Source organism: Elephantulus edwardii, unplaced genomic scaffold, assembly GCF_000299155.1.
Source record: "Elephantulus edwardii isolate Elephantulus edwardi_28Jun2011 unplaced genomic scaffold, EleEdw1.0 scaffold00030, whole genome shotgun sequence".
Classification (NCBI taxonomy): domain Eukaryota; kingdom Metazoa; phylum Chordata; class Mammalia; order Macroscelidea; family Macroscelididae; genus Elephantulus; species Elephantulus edwardii.
In genome coordinates this window covers 18,545,366-18,567,304 of record NW_006399780.1, presented here as the reverse complement: position 1 = coordinate 18,567,304, position 21,939 = coordinate 18,545,366, and the positions used below count along the sequence as shown (strand labels likewise).

At 38.8% G+C, this 21,939-nt stretch overlaps 1 protein-coding gene across 1 annotated transcript; it reads right to left on the bottom strand.

Moving 5' to 3' along the window:
- Positions 1-5,728: 5,728 nt before the first annotated feature.
- On the bottom strand, positions 5,729-21,731 carry SP1 (Sp1 transcription factor). The gene is made up of 6 exons (XM_006883898.1): positions 21,703-21,731; positions 20,937-21,096; positions 18,769-20,281; positions 8,397-8,565; positions 7,037-7,236; positions 5,729-6,593 (listed from the first exon to the last, which is right to left on the bottom strand). Exons 2-6 carry the CDS (start codon positions 21,075-21,077, stop codon positions 6,280-6,282), a joined length of 2,337 nt encoding a protein of 778 aa, XP_006883960.1. The 5' UTR covers positions 21,078-21,096; positions 21,703-21,731; the 3' UTR covers positions 5,729-6,279.
- Between the last annotated feature and the right edge of the window lie 208 nt (positions 21,732-21,939).

The window sequence follows — 21,939 nt, the reverse complement described above, 5'->3', positions numbered from 1 at the left end:
TCATTGACTATGCAAAGGCATTTGACTGTGTAGATCATAACAAACTGTGGCTGACTCTGAGAAGAATGGGAATCCCAGAACATTTAATCGCGCTAATGCGAAACCTGTACTTGGATCAAGAGGCAAAAACACTGAATATACCATTTAAGTGTCAAAGGAACAAATAAGTAGGCCTTGGAAGAAGTGCAGTCACCTTGCTCCTTAGACACAAGAATTGTGAAACTTCAACTCACATTCTTTGGGCATGCTGTCAGGAGGCACCAGTCCTTGGAAAAAAATATCACATGAGAAAACTGGAGTCAGCCAATGGGTGGAAGCTCATCAACTGTGATGGACTGAAAATAATTTCAATGATGGGTTTGAACACATTAGAAATCATGATGGCACAAAGCAAGTTTTCAATATATTGTTGATAGGGTCACCAGACGTGTTGTCAACTTGACAGCACCTAACAATACATGCAGCAGCTCTGACAGTGTAGTGTGTTAACGGGTTAACCTGCTAACCTATGGGCATTTCTAGTCTGTAACATATGAAATCCTGAGTCAGGGGCAATTCAATAGTAAGAGATATGCCTCAGTCTTTTAAAATGCACCTAATAATGTCTAACAGAATTCTGAGGATGAAATGTGTTCTTGCTTGAAGTTCTGGTGGCAGTGTTACCTGCTAAGCAAAATGTCAGTGCTTTGAACCCACAAGCTGCTCCTCTGGAGTAAGATGTGCAGTCTCTGCTTTGAGATACCTTAAAGATTTACCTCTGACACCCAAATGGACAACCTGTTACAATCTATTCAATGGCAGGGTGGTCTTGGTTTAATATACAATTAGGGGAAATGAGTGAAGGGTACAGGAAAACTAGTATTTTTGCAACACTTAAATCTAAAATTATTCTTAAATAAAAAGGTTATTAAAAAAATTTTTTAAAAAACACCCCAAAAGCCATGCATGTGAAATTTCCTCTACCCCATTGGTTCTCCATGTTTCTTTAAAGTTTTGGCACACTGATGAGGCCAAAGGAGAGCTTACTCATAGTTAAGGGTGGTATAGTTGAACTGATTAACATGTATTAAGCCTAAAATGTTGTACTCGGATATCTTTGTTAGTTGGTTTCAGAATTTTAATAACCACATTCCTCCCCCAACCATTCCCATTCTTCAACACACCAGAGACATGGCTTTTTATTAAAAAATTTTTAATTAGTTTACAAAGAAGCTACAGACTACATTGAAACTAATCTTTGTACAAAAAGGCCCCCCAAAAAGGAGAAAATGAGAGTGCCCCCAAAACACCTATAGACAAAAGGTAATTGGGGACATAAGAGAGGAAGATATAAAAGTAAAGAGAAACAGAAAGAGATTAGCTTCATACATACCCAAGAGCGAGGAGGAAAAAAAAGGAAAGATGAGAGAATTTAAAAGTAATTTCCCATATGGCCCTGGTGATAACTGGATTGGAACCAACAACAAACACAGCATGAGATTATTAAGAAGTTCAAAAAGGCAACAGTGGTATGGAGACTAGTTATTGCAGTGTTAAGAGAAAAATAAACTTGTTTTAGGCACCGGAGATTAGAGCACTGCCCCTCCCCGTAGAGGATGACAGAGGAGGGAGGAGGAAGCAGGCCCTGGGCAGCTGCCGTGAGTACATGTGTACACCAGGGGTCTTCTTGATTAAGTCTCAACATATTTTTTTCCAAAAATCTTTGTGCCCTAAGGCTATGGGATGCCACTGGGAGAAAAAGAGGGTGGAGGGTTGGGAGAGGCTGGAAATGGGAATATGATGGCCTTCCCTAGTCCCTAGTGTTCAAGAGCAGTTGCTGGAAAAATGGAGGGCTGCATATAAGCAGCCCTCTCCCATGTTGAAGGCACAATGTAATTCCTGAAGTTGAAATATAGGAAAACGCACACCCCAAGAGAGGTAGCAATAGAGTACTCATTACCTGAAACTCCAGCTTAACTTCATTTTTCTGACACTGAGCTAGGACTTAAAGTTGAGGGGCAGAGCACCAAACCTCTACTCCCTTACTTAGCACATACGAGGCAAAGCCTGTCTGATGATAAGGAAAAGGTAAAATGGGGCACAATACTGATTTCTCTCAAATGAACATTGCGGAGGAACTCTTTTTGGGTTTGCAGAAGTCAGACTGGAGAAGACCTAGGGAGGAATGAAGCCAAGGATTCCCCTTCTTTTCCTTTTCCAGTCTTCAGTCTTAGACAAGTGAGCCAAATCTAGAAGAGGGAGTAGGAATTTAAGCTTATGGCTGCTTTGTCTTCCTGGGGGCCTGGTGTTTAGGAAAGGCAGACAAAGAAAAGAAACAGGTCAACCTCAAAGCTGGTCTGCTCATCCTCCTAGAGAGGTCTGTACCCCAGGAGATGAGCCAAGAGAGGCACCAGTTAAGAGCACAGGCTCCAAAACAAATGTTAATAACCTGCCCGTATTTTATCAGCAGTTTTCAAAAGCACTGTTTTCCGGGGCTGGAGAAGTGCCATATCCTCCTCCCTTTCACCAAAGTGACTGCTGCCACCTTCCATCTTTGCATATCATTACTGGCTCTCTTTTAAAAAAGAGAAATACTGAGATTTCCTATTTCTCCTCTCTACCCCAAAAGATTAACCAGTGTTGGATAGGGGGAGCAGTGCTATTTGGAGGGACCCTTATTTGAAGTAGCTAGATTATCTTTATTTCCTTGGTACCGAATTTCCAAAAATCTTTCCATTTGAACTAGAAGTTCAAAAGGCATCAAGATACGTACTACAACAACTGAGTGACATCTTTAAGCAAGTAGCACCAGGGCTCCACTAAAGCAAACAGGGACCTGATTAGCGCCCCTAGAAGAAACCCTCAAACAGTATGTAAATTTATTGCGTCCTAGCAAAGATCTGCAACTTCCAGTATTCACATAATGTGAAGATATTAACAATACAAAATATATTCTGAAAGTCAAACACCTGCAGTTCATAGTGCTTTCTCAGATTTGTTAAAAAAATACAATGCTTAGTTTCCTATATAGGATATACAAAAGCAAAAAAAAAAAATATATATATATATATGTATATAGTAGAAATAAATCAGCCATAGTAATTTACAGCGTCTGTCTCCACCCCTCCCCCAATCATTAACTTTACCCCCACTTCTGTCTGTCTATATTTTCTGGGATCAAGGGTTCTATTTATTCTGAACCAGGCTAAAGAACGCCTATTAAATTGCATATGTGCACAGCACACCCATGGTTGTGCCAGCGGGAAGGTCCCTGAAGGAAGATGGTATAGATTGTTACTGCTCTGGGTAAAAATCAAATGATGAGCAGACGAACATGAACAGGCACATGAGGACTTTTAACATTACACCACTCTTGTGGGCATTCCACTCCTGCAAGATTTGGTCATTAAAAGAATAAAATAAAAAGCAACTGAATTTAGAAAATGCCTATCAGTTCGGCTCATTTCTGCTGGACAAAAATTTGAGGAAAGAGGATTTTCTGTAATGAGCTTCTGCCTCAAGGAATGTAAATGCCAAACTTGCTGTGGGAGACAGTGGTTCACTGTTACTGGGAGACAAAAGCAGAAACTGCCTGTTTGGGGGCTACCAAAGATACTGGATTTGGAGCTTCCTTGGTTAGGAAGAAAATATGGGCAAGCAGAAAGCACTTAATATAAACTCACTCATAGTAATGCTAAGAAACTCAATTAAGGGTAAAGCAGCAGCTTTCCATTCAAGAGAGAAGCATCATCAATTAGCCAGTCTTCAGCATCAATCATTAACTTAGTTTCTATGTATTAATTCTATACAGGAGGAGATGTCATTCCCTGAAATGTTCTAGGAAAACTAGACACTTCTGTGAGTTATTCTGCTCTTCTCCAAAAGATGCCAAAGTACATGATTTCAGCCTTAAAAGAATAGATTCTGAGTTTTGCCTTTCAGTGGGAATAAGGTTTCATAGTAGCTAGGAACGGATGGCTTTTACTTCAGCATTTAAAAAATTAGATCTAGGGAAAGTTCCTTGCAATAGTTCCTGAGTGCTGAAAACAGTATAAGGCCAGTGAGAAAGGACAAAATGAAGTAAATTATTGTTTAGAATATTAACAATTATTCTATTTCAGGTTAAACAACAATATAAAGTTACCCAAACCTTAATTTAGATGGATTTAATATAAAATATATAAAAGAATCATAGCATCATCTATTTGCAGCCACGGTAAAAACACTTATGTAAAGAATTAGGTCTTTGCTATAGATCTGGATGCTGGTTTCATTTTCAAACACAAAAAATAGCTTCTCTTTTTATTTTTTTTTAAAAAGTGCAGTAGAATATCCTCCATTCATAATTATAACTGAATTAGCATAAGCAGAGAAATTACCTCAGGAACATACCCAGGTTCTAAGATAGAGTTCTAGGTAATGGGCCTGAAAGGCATTTTGATCTGGATTTGATTTACTTTCCAACAATTTCAAATATAATTTTTCATTTGTGTGTAGATATTTACAGGTATGAAATACACATTCAAACACACAGTCATACACAAAAACTCCACTTTCTATCAGATCAGGGTAAATTTTTATTGCAGGTCTCTTTTAGTTTTGGCTAACAGAAAACCTATCCCCGACCTAACAGATTACACACACAGCCATTTTCACACTTTCTCACAGTGAAAAGCTCTCTTAAGATACCAGAAAGTCGAAAGAGACAATGTTTTAATGGCTGGGCCTTGAGGACAATTCTGGTTGCATTTAAATCTCAGTGCCAAATGCACCAAGAATTCCCTGCCGCTATAATTTTTGGATGAGTTTCTTCTGGAAACAGGCCATGAGAAAGCAGGATGATTTTTCCCAATCTCTCCTCTAAACCATAGTGTTAAGACAAGATTTTTTTTGTTCTAGGCTACCATTCCCAAGATCCTGTGCTTCCTTTTCCCTTAGGAACCACCTAAGGACATACAGGAGGAAGTAAGAGATGAGAACATTAAGAACCACTGTCTTGCCACTAAACACATGCTCTGGAGTTCCACAGAATAGAAACCTGGAACAGATTTAGTAGAAGATGCTCCTTAATAACACAATGGGAAAGAAGTCCAAAATAAAAAGTATATTTCCTTTCAGAATGAGAGCTCAAAAGCCCACATATCAAAGCCTAGAGTTACCTTGGAGGGAAGACTGCTATACAAAAGTCCAAGCACTCTACTAATTCCTGAACCCAACTACTTTTGAGTCACCTCCTTTTCTGAACACATCATTCTATACTGAAAGCCATACCTATTATTATTTAACCACCTTTAGATAGTTTTATTCACTCTAATCCCAGAACCTTCAAAGGGACTTCTGTCCATTTACATAAAAGGATTTTTGAATCTTAATGCTTACAGCAACTAAGGAAGGGAAGGGAAATTGACTCTCCAGCGCCAATAGGTGCCTGCGTCAGTAGTTTCTTCAACACTCCCTTCACAGTTACCTGAAGCATCAGCTAGGCTTTAAGGCTTCTTTGATGCTAGAATGAAGGATTTTAAAAGATAATATTGACAGAAGGTCTCATCTAGGAATCAATAGCAAAAATAAAACACAAAGTGATCAGGTTAATAGAAGGAGAAAGAGAGGTTCAGGAAAGGAGTGCAAGAAGCTGATCCCAAATAAAGACAAAATTAAGATAGGAAAAACATTATGTATGTAAATATAAACTAAAAGCAGAGCATATGGATGCTTAATCTGGTGGGAAGCCAAGATAACATCTACAGAAAAGCGTGATGTGTCACAACAAGGCTCAGCCATAGGGAAATAAGGCAATATAAAAAATGACCAAGGTATTTTGGTCACAGAATGATCTCCTTCCTCCGCCCAGCCAATCCCTGTGAATGCTTCTCTATATATTTTTATATATATATATTTATATATATAATATAGAATCTGTTTTTTGTTAAAAAGTATTTCAATGATCATATATATTTATCAAGGCATGATGGCTTTAGGAAAGGGGAGGGGAATCCATCACGGGGGAGCAGAGATGGAAAAGGCAGGTAGTAGAGACTAGGATAAGAAGAAGAAACTTCCTAGGGTCAAACAAATGCTCATTAAAGGGTGGCACCAACAATTTTCCCTCTTCTAGGAGGCATTGATGAAAGTGGGTGCCAAGACCCCTTCTCTTCTCTTGCATTCCTTCCCTAATTCTTCCCATCACCATGCATTTTAATGCCTCATGGCTTTCTCCCACATGTCTCTTGGACCCATGCTATCTTGCATCCTGGGGTTGATAGATATGGCCCTTATGTCTCTGGCCCCAGGTGTCTTATCTCAGAAGCCATTGCCACTGATATTAATGGACTGTAGATCCGCCACCTGCATGACGTTGATGCCACTGTTGGTAAGTCGGGCAATACCCTCTGGACAGATGGCCTCCATGGTTACCATATTGGTGGTAATAAGGGCCGAAGATGTGGCAGTACCACTGCCTTCTGAACCTGCCCCACTGTCCAGGGGCAAAGTGCCCACACTCAGGGCTACACCTGGGCCCCCTTTCTTATTCTGGTGGGTCTTGATATGTTTTGACAGATGATCACTCCTCATGAAGCGCTTGGGACACTCAGGGCAGGCAAATTTCTTCTCACCTTCATAAAGGAAGAAAAGAATATAACAAGTTGACATTATTAGAAGTAAGAGTATTTTGCCCAATTTAAATTGCCAAAAAACTACAAGGAAGAACAAGAGAAAGTAGCAACTTTTGCTTTGTAGGGGAGAAAACTAGATATAGACTGGGAGTACTGAGAAAAGAAGGTACAACTTAGCAGAAAGTTACAGCAAAACAGAAATTATGAATAAATGGGTCAGTTCCAAACCTTTAAAAATCCCACCCAAAATCTAGCTCCACTCTTGAAAGTTTTCCAGATGAAACTTGATTCCATTTGTGATTTTCAAAAGTACAATGTTTGGTTTTAGTGTTTTGTTGGGTTTTTTTAAAGTACATTGTTCTTAATTTTTAATTCTTTCCTAAGCATATCTTACGTCTTTCCATTCTGATCTATTACAAATCCTATTTCTAGTTTCTCCTTACCTGTATGTGTACGTTTGTGCCTCTGTAGCTCATCAGAACGTGTGAAGCGTTTCCCACAGTATGACCAGTTACAAACGAATGGTCTTTCGCCTGTGTGCCAGCGCAAATGTGCCCGTAGGTGTGAGGTTTTGCCATATACTTTGCCACAACCTTGGATGTGACAGATGTGCTGTTTCTTTTTTCCAGGGTCCCCAGAGCCCCTGCAAGTGAAGACGTAACTATCTGTGATTCATTCCAGAGAAAGAATTGAAGAGCCAAAAAGTATCGACAACTTAAAACTTAAAATGAATGACTTAAGTAACTTAAAACGAACAATAAGACTCGAAGAAGAGTAAGAAAAACACCAAACAAGAAGGAAAAGAAACCCAGTTTCCTATGAAACAAGAATGATGTACTATTCAGATATTCGGATAAGCACTTTTTGGGGGGGGGGGGGAAGACAATGAAAAACTAATAATTTTTTTTTCTTCATGAAAAACTTTTCTTTAGTATCAGTAGCTAAATCTTTAGTAGATTGATTTTCATCTCTCTTATAGCTAGCTACTAGGGATTTTGAACATTTTCTTCATTGTTTGTTGGCCACTTGAATGAATGTCTTCTTTGGTGAAGTTTCTGTTCATACCTGTGGCCATTTTTTCAACTGGGTTATTTACCTGTATTTTGTTGTAGTGCCTGAGTATTTTATAAATTCTAGATGTTAACTTCCTTATCTGACATGTCATTATCAAATATTTTTCCCCTAAGTAATGCTTTAATTAATTCTTCCTATTCTCTTTCAAAAGTAGTCACTAGAATGAAAAAATGTAGAACTCTCTAGAGAATAAATATTAATTGCTACTAATAAGAGTATTTTTTAAAAAATATTATTAATCAGATTTCTTGGTCTGCAAGACATTTCATATTTCCTGATGGAATATTCTCCTAACTGGAATTAGATTTTAGTCCAATTTAAAGAAAAGACTTCAAAAACCTCATGATTCCCACAAAGCCACTGTAAAAGAAATCAATACAGTTGGAAGGTTGGGAAGTTGTTGTTGGTTTTTTTTTTTTCCCTTTACAAGGCTATTATACAAGCAATTTTGTTAAATACATCGCTAAAGAGACATGAGAACAACTTTTAGATTTGCTGGTATTATCTTATTTCCTATCTCAGATGAAACTTGGTATCTAATAAGATTCAGAATTGAAGAGAAAGCTAGAAATGGATGTAAAATCCTGCAATACAACTTATTTTCAACTTTATATTCTCTAAGTCCTTGCAAAGTTCTGAGTCTTAAATATTAATAAATTAATCCTTTTATCTCCAAATTCATGAAAGTTCCTTTTTTAGATTCTTGAGAGTTTGGGAGAGTAGACTTACCTCCCCTCACTGTCTTTACAGTATGGACAGGTGCATGCTTCCCGCCGGTTTCTCCGACCAGGCTGTGGTTGGGGATCAGGGCTGTTCTCTCCTTCCTCTCCACCTGCTGTGTCATCGTGTATTCCATCACCACCAGCCCCATGGAGGCCAAGCTGAGCTCCATGATCACCTGAAATTAAAAAATGTCAATATATTGTTTATTGTGGGTTTGTTAACAATAGGAAGGAGTTGGAAAATTGGAGGGTCAGTGAAGAAGCAGAAGACCTTCAAAGAGATAGACTGACAATGGGCTTAAACACAGCAGACTATGAGTATAGTGCAGGACCAGGCAGGGTTTCTATTTGGGGATTTTTTTTTTAGTTTGAGGATTTATTTTTTTTTTTTAATTTGAATGAAGGCTTACAAATCTTAAGTAGTTTAAATATTAACTATTTATGTATTTTGTTATTACATGCTTTAATATTTAAACAAAAAATTAGTTTATCATTCATAGATTTTTAAATAACATTAATTGCCATTGAGTAATGTAATTAGTTACAATGTTTAAACAATAGCTCTGGTGGTGTATTGGTAAGAAGCTGAGCTGCAATCTCAAAGACAAGGAGTTAGAATCCACCACTTACTCTCCAGGAGAAGGATGTGTAATTTTCTCCTGTATGATTTACTAGTAGCCTCTGAAAACCCACTGGAGGGTCAGCTATGGGCTGGTTCAGGTTGGAAAGCACACAACAATCAACAAAAGGGAGCTCTGGTGGATTAGTGGTAAGGAGTTATGCTGCCAACCCAAAGGCACACAGTTTGAATTCAACAGCTGCTCTGTGGAAGAAAGATGGGCAATCTCCTCCATGCAACTGATTGTCTCTGAAAACCCACTGGAAGGGTCAGCTATGATTTGGTTCCGACATGATGGTACCTATCAATCACTCAAAAGGGTTTTGTCTGGTTGTGCCCAGGGCTGATACGAGTTGAAGCTACCTTGACAGCACCTAATCTCAGGAGGGTGTTGTACTTAAAGGTACTTCAAATGCCCTCCCTTCTGTAGTGTTTGCTGTGGGTATTCTTTCTGATCAAAACTAAAGAGTTCAACTAGAATTTTTCTTTAAAAAGAGAAGCGCGAACTGGGGGGAGGGGTGGGCAGGGAGAAAAGTGCAACAATGAATTAATGGAAATCCAAAGTCTGTAAATTTTCATTAAAATTAATGATAATAAAAAATCTGGGAAAAAAATAGTTCAACTAATTCTCCCACTCCCAATACATGGGGATTACAGGAGTGGGTGCTTATCAACATTCTGTAATTTCAGTCCGATTTGTACCATGTGTGAAACAGCTTTTGGGATTTCTCTGCCTTCCTTGCTGAAGGTCATGAAAAAGAAACAATCTTCATATAAATAGGACTTGTTATCTAAGTTGAGATTTACTCATCACAGTTCTCAGACGTTAGTTTTCTTTTGCCTGACACATCACATGCTTAGATAAAATTATCCAAAGAATATGATTTGTCACTACAGTTTAACATCCTATTTTAAATGGGTAGGATGAGTAGAAAACTGCAGTCTGTGTGGGGCAAATTTATTTTTATAGAGCTCCAAAAGGTCAAGAGTAAGCCCTTAGCTGGTCAGTGGTTAAAATGCACAGCTGATAACCAAAAGATATTAGCTATTCCACGAAGAAAGATGGGGCAGTCTGCTTCCATAAAAATTTAAGAGTCTAGGAAAGCCTATGGGGATATTCTATTCAGTCCTACACGGTTACCAGCAATTAGAATTAACTTAATGAAATAAAAAAAAGAATTAACTTAATGGGTTTGGATTGACTGTCAGTTAAAAAAAAAAGTATTTTTAATTTCAACAAGACAGAAACTGTAAGTCTGCATGTGACTTGTTAAGTCATGGTATTAAAAGTAAAGCAAGTATCTAAAAGATAAGGATTTCATATAAGCCAATAGGTTTTCTCTATTTTTCAATGAACATGTTCTATATAGTTGGTGAGGCTGTTTAAGGAAACAATGAAAACTAGGCATAACCACAGTTTTAATAGTTTATCTGCTCTTTGCTATCATCACAACCTAGTGCACATATATCATTCTCGTTTCTGACTTTTCCTAACTTGAATTTATACATTTGCTTCATAAATTCATTTTCTTAAATTCTTTTGGCTCAGTTTGAGAGAATATAGTTTTCACTTGTATGTAGGTATCTTTTCAGTGTTCTTTTATTGTCTCAGGGAATGTTTTCCTGGTTCTCTAATTTTCCTAATAGTGACTTTAAGTGGACTCAAGCTCATTTTTTTTCCTAAAATTTTTTTATTATTATTAATATTTATGTGTGTACTGTCAAATCGGATCTGACTGGTATAGGAGGCAATTATTCCTCCTCCTTCACCAGAGCATCTGGTGGATTTCAACTGCGCACCTCTGGGATTGCAGTGCAGCTTCTTGCCACTAGGCCACTAGAGCTCGCTTCAAGCTCATTTTTAAGTGAACTGTATTATCTTTTCTTAGTTTCTCATGCTCTAGAGCTCCTCCTTCCTGTTAATCCTTTGCAAATTAATATAAAACAAAAGCTGACAAAACTCCTGATATCTCCTGCCTCTGTGATTTAGACAAGAACTTTATTTTAGTTTCTTGTCAAGAGTTCACTGGATCCACACTATTCTAGCACTGTCAGACTTTACTCATCCTCTAACTGGATTTAACACACCACATATACACAACATTTAGAGTTTAAGATTATAATTTATATTACTCTGTAACACAGAGAATGTTAACTAAGTAGCAAAATTTGTTTGAAATAATGTCTCAACAATTTTGTGGACTTTTATTCTGTATTTTCAGAGTCACTTCATTTCCCCTCACAACATCACTGTAGCGAATGGAGCTAAGAGCAGTAGCCTTTATCAAACTTCTAAGTTTGTTTATATTGCCAACATAAGGAACAAAAGCGAGAGCCAGGTGTATCTAAGTAAAGGAAAACTGAGACAGAACACAGTAGGAGACATTTATAAAAAGAACCACACCTAATGTGTAGTATGTAAGTTTCATTATCAGCCCCATTTCTACTTTCAGAAAGCAGATGTATGGGCCTGGCTAGATGTATTAAACAAACCTAACTAGAAAAGTTTCTGAAGAATCTGACTTCCTGGTTAAAGAGAAAGCTTGTTTTCTACACATAACCTGTATATTTTTGCTTCCTCTAGGAAACTTGTTTAGTACAATGTCATAGATCTCCAAATAATCTCCCACTGGTTCATGGATCACTTTTATAAGGAGTCTTCAGATGATGGAACATTGGTAGTCCTTAAATGGCATTCTCATTAACAGAATGCTAAAATGCTATTTGTAGAACTGAGGCTCTAAGGGAGCAAAAAAGTTCACTCAAGTTTATTGCCTGATTTACTAAAAAGGGACAAAAGTCTGGGCTGGTACCACTCACTTTCAAACAATCAAATTCCTATGCAAGCAAAATAATGAACTAAACGAGATAATCCATGGAATAAAAATTCTCAAAATCAAAGTACAGACAACAAAGTGGACTGTTTTATGCAATGCCTTTTCACATGTACTCTTTCTTAAGTGCCTACTTTTCAAATTCTTGTGGGAAAACCTAAAATTTAAAAAATCTTACATTAAGGTGTAAGTATGGTGAGCTCTGGTGGCCTAGTGGCAGGAAACTGCACTGCAATCCCAGAGGTGCACGGTTCAAATCCACCAGATGCTCTGCTGAAGAAGGAGGAACAATCGCCTCCTGTACCAGTCAGATCCGATTTGACGGTACACACGTAAAAAAAAAAAAAACAACAAAAAAACATTAAGGTGTAAGTAGATAATATAACCCTCATTGCCGTCAAGTCAGAAAATGACTCAGAGCTGTCCTCCACTGGATTTTTAAAGGCTGTAAACTGCGTATTCGAGTCAGCCCATCTTTCTCCCTCAAAGCCACTGGTGGATTCGAACAGCCAGAGAGGTGCCACTTTGGGAATATCAGTGTAATTCCCTATGAACTATATGGACATCTCCTTAGATAATATATATTAAATTGTCAAGTCTTCATTTTGGTTATCTCAAAAATTTTAAGACTTTAATTAGTTGTCAGGCCATTCTCAGTAATAAATAGCTCTGAGCAGTCATTTAACTAAAAAATTAATTACCACTACAGCCAAGATGCATAGCTTTGCTGCAGTTTCCCCAAGCATCTATATGAACTAGAGAGAAATATCCATTGTCAGGGATGACAGGGCAATTGTCATTTTCTGGGCCTCAGGGGGTCATTGAATTAATTCCAACAAAGAGAAATGTTTTCTAGCAACAAGCTTTCTTTAGTGGTCTGGGTTTTTGTTTTGTTTTTGTTTTTATGCATCAGTAATTAAAACAGGGAGGTAAAGGCTGCAACAATAGGCTTAAGCACAGCAGAGATTCTGAGGATTGTGCAGGATCACTCCCTGTTTAGATCTGTTGTACAAAAGGTCACTGTGAGTGGAGTAGATCTGACCACACCTAACAAGAATTATCTTTGAAAACATGCTCAATACTTTCTCATATAATAAAAACAGTAGCAATTTCTGTAAATCTTTTACCCTTGAGCTCCAATTTAAACATCTAACTTTATAAATATTTAAGATTAAATAATGCAAAAGAAGCTAGATTAAGCTACTCTTGAATATATCCGTGTTCTCAATCCATTAGGTTAGGAAATTCAGAAACTTTTAATAAAGCTGGGTGAAGTAATAATTTTCCTAAGTTATCAAGGGATCTTGACTGCATGGCTTGATCCATTTTTTAATGCAGATGTTGGTTAAAAAAAATCTTTAATTTCTTCATCACTGGCATTAGAGGTTAGTGTATAAATATGAATAAACTTTTCTAAACAAACATCAATGAACTTGTGGGAGAGTCTCAAATAGGATTGTTTAAGCCATATCTTTAACAGTATATTGAAATTATTTTTTAAAAATAAAAGGTAGGGGATAGTGGAAAGCAGGCATTAAAAGAGAAATTCCAGAATAACATAAAAAACACCACAAAGGAGATAAAATTTGCTATTAAAATGTCTCAAACTATCAGTGGGGGGAAAAGAGGGACAGTCAGGAAAATATATAGTATCTTCTCAATTGCTAAAATAATGAGAAATAACTCTCCCAGTACTTCACTCTACTCCACCAGATAGGAGGACACTGCTGACCCTCATGTTTTTCAAAGACTGATTATGTAAAAACCTTGATTTTTCTTTTGCCATCTTGCAGTGGCTACAAATGCCTTTTCCTCCTCTTTCTTCCTATTTTGTGTCTTAGGCAACAAACTTTTGTAAAATATCAAAAATAAATGAGGTAAAGAACAAATTCATTTTTGTGAAATGCCCTGGAAAAGGATGGTGGTAAAAAGGATACTTACTCATCTGAAGGCTGAAAGACCTCTCCGTAAACTGTATCAAGACACCATCTCAAAACTCATCACCACTGAGTCAGAACCAACTCACAGCTGATCCTGCAGTGTTTGGGGAGGCTATAAATTGCACAGGAGATTGCCCACCTTTCTCCCTTGGAGGTGCTGATAAATTTAAACAGCCACTGTTGGGTCAGTAGTGCAACTCCCTAAAAAATACGTCCCTAAGAAATAACACCTTAATGTTATATATAGATTACTGGATAGGATGAAGATTTCCAACTGTAGCAAACTCCAATCTAGTCTAATCACCATTATGACGGATAGACTGGTTTACATAGTTACTGGCATGAAATACATAGAAGTTGAAAAGGGCTCAGAAGACTATCTTTTGCTGTCCTGATTTTCAAATCAGTAAGGGTAACTAAATTTCTAACTTTTTCTATTTAAAAAGCACTAATCTCATGCTAAGAAATATGTAGAACAACAAATATGTAAAAGACACAGAAACACTTGAGGTTATATCAAATATACTTGAAAATAGTCAAAGTATGTATTTTTAAACTGGCACTAGGAAAATAATTCTGTGTGTATATATATAATTTTTTTTAATTTATTTATTTTTGTGTACTTGTACCATCAAATCAGATCTGACTGGTACAGGAGGAGATTGTCCCTCCTTCCCCAGCAGAGCATCTGGTGGATTCGAACCGTGCACCTCTGGAATTGTAGTTGCAGTTCCTTGCCACTAGGCCACCAGAGCTCCCCTAATTCTGTATGTATTTTAATAATTTGATTCTACTTGTTACTAATGTTCAAGTACAGTACTGTCTAAACACCACTTTTTTTAGCAAATTAGGTCTCAGCAATCTGACCCTAAGTTTACTATCACTGTTGGCCAATCAACCTTCACATCACATTCTTCAAGTTAACTTTTAAGAGATAAAGACATTTTCTTGACCCCAGTAAATTAGAGCAAATGTGAAATTTTTATTTTTAGTGCCTGAAATTTGCTGGACTGAACTGCAGCCATAAAGGAAATACATTCTGTTCTCCTGCCAAAGCCTAGCTCTGTATTCTTTATTAGGCAGAACTCCCACGAAGCCATCTAAATTCTTTCAAAGCTGGAGCATTAACCCCTTAACCTGGAGCATTTTCCCCTCAATCTCTAGCATTTATCAGTGAATGGTGGGAAGAGTGTCTACAATATGATTACAAGATGAGAGAAAAAGATATAAAGGAAAAAAGGTACTGTCCTTAAAAAAAAGAAAATTAAGAGTCCACAGATTATTTCACTGCCTGGAAACTAAACTCAGTTTACTGGGTGGTCCCCTTCCTCAATCTCTAATCCATGGGGCAGAGCCATGAAAAACAGTAGTGCTGGTTTATTTTGATTCTAAGTTTGTGCCTTTGTATGCTCAGCAAAACCAAGTACAGAGAAAAGTCAACAGGAAAGCTTAAAATATTTAAAAAATATTATTTTTACAAATAATAAACTAAAATGCAGTCTTCCATACAATGTAATAAAACAATTACTTTTTAGATTTTGTTTTTTGTACATACACCATACATCATGATTTGACATCCAATGCTTTCTACTACATCATACTACCAAGAGGTTGAATTTTTCTAGTTAAAAACTGTCAGCAGAAAATTTTAAAAATGAGTAAAATGAGACACTTTGTAGCAGTCAAGCAACAGCTGAAAAACACTAAGTTCCCTGGAAATTATTTTATCAATCATTATAATAAAGTTGGATCAATTTGGAGGAAAAAACGTTGCACAATTTTTACTAACTAGAAGGGAGAAAACCTGAAACTTCAGAAACCACTACTGATGAAGTCAACCTTTCAAGCTTCAAAAAATGCCCTTGCAGCACTCCTTCTCATTAGTGAAGACTGAACTGCAGATACCTTACAGCAGGCATGCGTTTTCTTGTGCTCAGAGACCATCTAGCAGCCCTATCCTATGACATATTAAATGGCAGACTTCCCTAGAGCATGATTTTGCAATGAGAATGCTTCATAACTATTCCCAACAGCTTACCTTTTAACTCTTTAAAAATTACAAACATCCAAATTAGTATTAATTAAAGAATAATCTCACAGCTTTCCTTTCCTTTGATGGAAAACAAAACTGCTGGATATAGTAGAGAGAAAACAGATATGCTGGTGTACATTACCCAGAAAGTGTCTAATTTTCCAGACTGTTCACTTTTTACAAAATTTTTCCAATCTCTACTCTTTTTTTCCCCCTCTAATCCTTTTAGATGACTGATACCCTTTAGCCTACAAAACACCTGTCAGCTGTACAGAGTATTAATGAGGCAAAGTCAGATTTTCTAAAATATTTCTAATAATTTTAAGGATTTCTCAGGTTCAAAGTTAAAACTAGCTGATATTTGGGCTAGGATTAGAAAACTGTGAGGTATTGCAATGGCTGGCAGTTTTCTCATCACTTTACTATTTCTCACTATCTAGTTTTTTTTCATTAGAATATAAGGCCATTCTACTAGATTATCTCTAAGGTCCTCTTCCAGCTCTAATAATCGGTTTTAAGACCTTCAAGTCACTGAAAAAAATTATTGTCTTTTCAAAGTTAAAAATGTCAAAGAGACAGGTATAAAGAAAACAAGACAAAAATCACAATGTAATCATTTTAAATTCATAAAGGAATCTAAGAAAGTGGAAATTTTAAAAGACTCTTCTTTACTGAACAAAGAAAATGACTGCCTATTACCATCACTTATACAAAAGGAATAAAAATTCTATAGCAAAAACAATTCACAAACCCATATACATTCCAATAGAATTAAAAATCTGACTGTTTAAAACTATTTTCCATCATAATTTACATTTATCACCCAGATTATAAAGATCTCTAAGTATACTTTTATTTTATTAAAGATTAAGCTCCACTTCAATGAAATTTAAAATGTTAAACTCTACTATGTAGAGTTTCCTTCCCACTCTCTTTAATGGATGTTTTAAATGTCAAATTAATCCATAGTGAAACACTGTTCAAAATTAATATTGTGGTCAACTGTGTTAATACATAACCCCATAAGCCTCTTCCCTATTTTTCCCTCTAAGACTCTTCACTGTGGAACACTTTCTACTCCATCCCACATTCCATCTTTCCTATTTCTTTCCCTCCTCAACCATCACACAGTACTTTCTAGCCAGTCTAGGAAGTGGTTCTCTTCAAAAGAGAAGTCACCTGTTGTTATTGTTATGTGCCATCGAGTCTACTATGACTCATAGTGACCCTATGTACAACAGCCCTAAGCCCTGCTCTATCCTGTGCCAACCACACTGTCTCTGACACACAAAGCCCGATTGCCCCAGTCACTCAATCAATCCATCTCATTGAGAGTCTTCCTCTCCTGCGCTGTCCCTCCACCCTCCCAAGCATGACATCCTTCTCCAAGGACTGATCCCTCCTTGCAACATGTCCAAAGTACGTCAGACAAAGCTTTAGAATCCTTGCCTCCAAGGAGCAGCCTGATTTAACCCTCTCCTGGGCAAAACTGTTCGTTTTCTTAGCAGTCCATGGTATATTCAATACACTTCTCCAACACCACAGCATTGATTCTCCTTCTGTCATCCCTAGTCACTGTCCAGCTCTCTGACGCATAGCAAGTGACTGCAAAGACCATGGCCTGAATCAAGCACACCTTAGTCTCCAGAGTGACACCATTGCTCTTCAGTATTTTGGAGAGGTCCCTAACAGCAGACTTTCCCATTGCAATATAAAACACCGTGCTGCAAGGAGTTCTGCTTCTGAAAGTAACTGAGGAGATAATAACTTTCCTTAACCAGCTTGCTCAAAGAACGAAATATTATGGTTAATGAAAGATTAACCAAGGACTTGGTTAAAAAAATCTTTCTGGAATTCATTAGATCACTATTCTCTAGCTTAAGAGCTAAAAGTCAAGAGAAACACCTAATGATTTAACAGTGGTTTTACTTTAAAAAAACAAAAAAAACAAAACAAAAAAACACCAAAATTCTTTTTTTTAAAAACTAGGTTCTACAAGTAAAAACTCTTGAGTTTATTATGACTCATGGTGACCTACCATTGGGTAGCTAAGGATTTTTTTTTAGTGGAGGTTTACAAATCATATTGGTTTTTCACACTATCATTTCTAAGCATTTTGTTCTCTCGCAGAGAAATGACAAAGCTGTCACTTTTATGAGAGCATAATGCCTCATCTTTCTCCCTCAGAGCAACTGGTGAACTACACTTAAATATCAGCGGCCAAACACTTAAACCTATTGTGCCACAAGACCTCCTGTTCTATAATCAAATCAAATTTATAAAATTCTTAATCTAAATTAATTCTCCATTTAATCTGTTCTTAATGCTCCATAGGGATTGATAAAACACGGCCCAAAGGTCAAACAAAACTCTAAAGCTAAGAATGCTTTGACATTATGTTTTTGTTTTTTTTTAATTTTTGGTGTGTGTACCGTCAAATCGGATCTGACTGGTACAGGAAGAGATTGCCCCTCGTTCTCAAGCAGAGCATCTGGTGGATTTGAACCGTGTACCTCTGGGATTGCAGTGCAGCTTTTCGTCACTAGGCCACCAGAGCTCCCCTGATTTGACATTATGAAAGGGATGTATAACAAGCAAAGATTATGTGATAAGAGACCATACGTAGCCTAAAAAGCCCCAAATATTTACTATTGGCAATTGCATCAAGTTTGTATAACCCTGGTTTACAGTACCAAAAATACAAGAAATAAAAGACTCCAAGGTATTTCCTTGGAAGGGCTCCTTTTTTCACTAAATGGGGGGAAAAAGAGGGTGGATAGCGTTGCTGTTAACTTGGTTTCAAATGCCTTGATTTTAAAAAATTACTATTTCTCTAACAGATTTGCTTAAATGACTATTCCTCAAGAAAAAGTTAACTTTCCTACAAATGTTGCAAGGCAAGGCGATCTATTCCTTAAATTGTGATTCTAGAAATGCAAGAAAGTTTGTCTTACCTGAAGCATTTGCTATAGTGAGTGGCAGGCCTGGAAGTTGGTGCACCTGGATTCCTGAGGCACCCAATGCACTGAGGTTAATCGTCTGAAGGCCTGGCATGGAAGAGAGTTGTGCAGCATTCACAGTGACTGTGCCAGTAGGGATGGAGGCAGCTGAGGCAATAGGTGTAAGGGTGGTATTACTGCTGCTTGTCTGTCCCAAGGAAACACCCTGCATAGGAGCCAAGGTGATTGTCTGGGCCTGTGGGTTTTGAACTTGAAGATTCTGCAGCTGAAGAGTCTGCCAGCTGACCTGTCCATTGGGCCCCACTGTTGGTGTCCGGATGATGATGGGGCCAGAGTTTGGAACAGCCTGAAGCTGGAGATTCTGGAGGGTTTCCTGGGAGATAGCTTGAGTTGTAAAGGTCTGCCCTGACAGTGGTGCTGCTTGAAGGGCCTGAAGGGTCTGTCCCCCTTGAACTAGCTGAGGCTGAATAAGAATCTGTTGTTGCTGTGTCTGCTGGTTTTGCTCTCCTTCTTTTTGCTGACTTGTTTGCAGGGAGCTTCCAGATGTCTGAGTCTGCTGGATGTTCAGAGCATCAGACCCCTGTAATCCACTGACTCTCTGGGGTGTCTGGCCTTGAGAGTTGCTCCCTCCTGTTCCACTGCTGGTAAAGTTCATAATTCCCATGTTGCTGGTGGTGGTAGTTGTTGAGTAGCTATTGGCATTGGTGAAAAAAGAGCTTGAACTGGCTTGTGATGATACCAGGCTAGCAGAACTGATGGCAGTCCCTGAGGTGGCAGGCTGTGAGGCACTCTCTTGAGACCCAGAACTGCTGATGGTGACTGCCTGAGAGCTAGGAGTCAAAGTAGCTGCAGAAACGCTATTGACAGGTAGCAAGGTAATGTTTCCATTCAGGGCCACTGGTACATTGGTCACATATTGAGTCTGTCCTGAGAGTACATTATTAGCTAGGCCTTGGAGGGGGACAGCCTGCTGGAGCAAGTTTGGCATAGCAGCAATGATGTTGCCTCCACTTCCTCGATTTGTGATGATCTGTTGGTTTGCACCTGGTATGATCTGAATCTGACCAGAACCATCTTGCTGCACTTGGGCCCCAGTGGCTGCAAACTGCAGCTGTTGCCCATCAACAGTCTGGAACTGTGGGATTACTTGATACTGAATATTGGGCATCACCCCAGGTAGTCCTGTCAGGACTTGCTGGTTCTGTAAATTGGGGGTAGCAGCCACAACATACTGCCCACCAGAGACTGTGCGATTCTTGGAAGACTCACTGCCATTGCTGCCATTAGTACTGCTGCCACTCTGGTCCTTTGAGGTAGGGGTAGCCCCAGAGGAGGAAGAAATAATTTGCCAGCCATTGGCACCCTGTGAGAGTTGTGTGGCTGCAAGGTCCAGTTCACCTGCACTCCCTGTCTGGCTTGGACCCTGGGAGTTGTTGCTGTTCTCATTGGGTGATTCAATTCTACTGCAAGTTGCCGCCAGAAGAGCCAAAGGGGATGGCTGAGACTCCTGGTAAGAAAAAAAAAAAAAAAAAGAGCTTTAGGACAGCAGTACACAACAAATAAAGAACAAGAAAATGAAAAATAACAACAAAAACTACAAGCTCTGGTGGCCTAGTGGCAAGAGGCTGCACTGCAATCCCAGAGATATACGGTTTGAATCCACCAGATCATCCGGTGGAGGAGGCATAATCTCCTCCTGTACCAGTCAGATCTGATTTGACAGTACACACACAAAATAAAAAAAATAAAAAAGTAACAACAAAAACCAAAATGCCAACTTAGGATGTACACTGTCCTTTTCCCTTCTTCAAGTGTCTCCAATTCATGGATCTTTGTTATTGTTAAGCACAACTAAGTCAGAAATAACTCGTAGCTGGTCAATCATCCAGATTTTTGGAGGCAGTAAAATGTATGGGAGATTCCTCATCTTTCTCCCACAGGAGGACAGGTGGTGGATTCAAACCTCATGCCTTTGGCATGCCTCACTAAGCCACCAGAGATCCTTGCCATAGTAGATACTGTATTTAGCTATATTTATTTAAAAAAAAAAAAACTTAGGGAAGGATGCCTGATGACTTTAAATCTGGTAAACGTCTATTTGTAAAATGGCTTCTTCGCATCCTCTCAACATATCCCCCACCCTCCTCTGATAATCAACTCACCTGTGCTCCTCCTCCTCCTCCACTGCTGCTACTACTGCCAGTGCTGCTGCTGCGAGCCTGAGAAAAGGCACCGTTACCATTGCCCCCATTATTGCCACCAACTCCTTTTTCAATCTTCACAACAGCTGTCATTTCATCCATGGGGTGATCTGGATCTGAAAAACAAAACAGAAAAGAGAAACAACTTAAAATTAGGAGAAAAAAAGAGTAAGAAATTATGATGAAACAGAAATGACTCATATCCAGGTGCTAGACACACTGTATAAATGTCCTGGAAGGGCTGTAGAACACTAGGATGTGAACTTGGTACTTCTGTGTGAACTGGCCTGAATTTTCCTTTGCACAAAATTGAACTGAAAGCATTTTAAAAAGCTTTTGGGATAGGAAACGTGAGATGCTGGGGATATGCTGGAAAACTTAAAAAAAAAAAAAAACATGCCAGGGGGGAAAAAAGAAAAAACATGCAAGTCAAAACACACGTGGGTGAATGAAGCCTTGCTCAAATTAATGTTAAAAGACAGAGAAAAATACAAACAGAGAGAGAAAAAAGAACAAAAAAAAACTTGATAGTAGGAAAACATCGGTAAATACAGGTAAGCAAACTAAGGGGGTTTTGGGATTAGAATTGAAGTTTCGGGGCGGGGAAAAGGCGGGCCCTAAGGGGAAAGGGCGGTTTCGGGGTGAGGGGCGTGGAAAAGGCGGTACGGGGGACGGGGGAGGGGAAAATCCAGAAAGGGGGGGACTAGGGGCAGGCGGCGACCAAGAGGGCGGGTCAGAGAGGCGGTTGGCCCAGGCGGGGCCTACACTACTCCGGCCACCCCCGCGGCTCCAGCCCCCCAGCAGGAGGAGCCTGAGGCGGGCAGTCGAGTTGTGGGGGGTAAGGCCCGTCCCCCCGTGGCCGGGGCGGGCTGGGGGCGGGCGAGGCCATGCTGCCCCCTCCTCCGGGGCGGGCGGCCCATCCCCCTCATCCTCCGAGGCCCCGCCACTGCCCCTTCTCCCTCCC

Excerpts from the sequence above, each read along its gene's own strand:
- SP1 (XM_006883898.1), bottom strand. The coding sequence starts at position 21,077 with ATGGATGAAATGACAGCTGTTGTGAAGATTGAAAAAGGAGTTGGTGGC. Across the intron at positions 8,566-18,768 it reads CACTATAGCAAATGCTTCAG|GTGATCATGGAGCTCAGCTT; the intron begins GTAAGACAAACT and ends TTTTAATTTCAG. Across the intron at positions 7,237-8,396 it reads TGTAAAGACAGTGAGGGGAG|GGGCTCTGGGGACCCTGGAA; the intron begins GTAAGTCTACTC and ends CTTCACTTGCAG.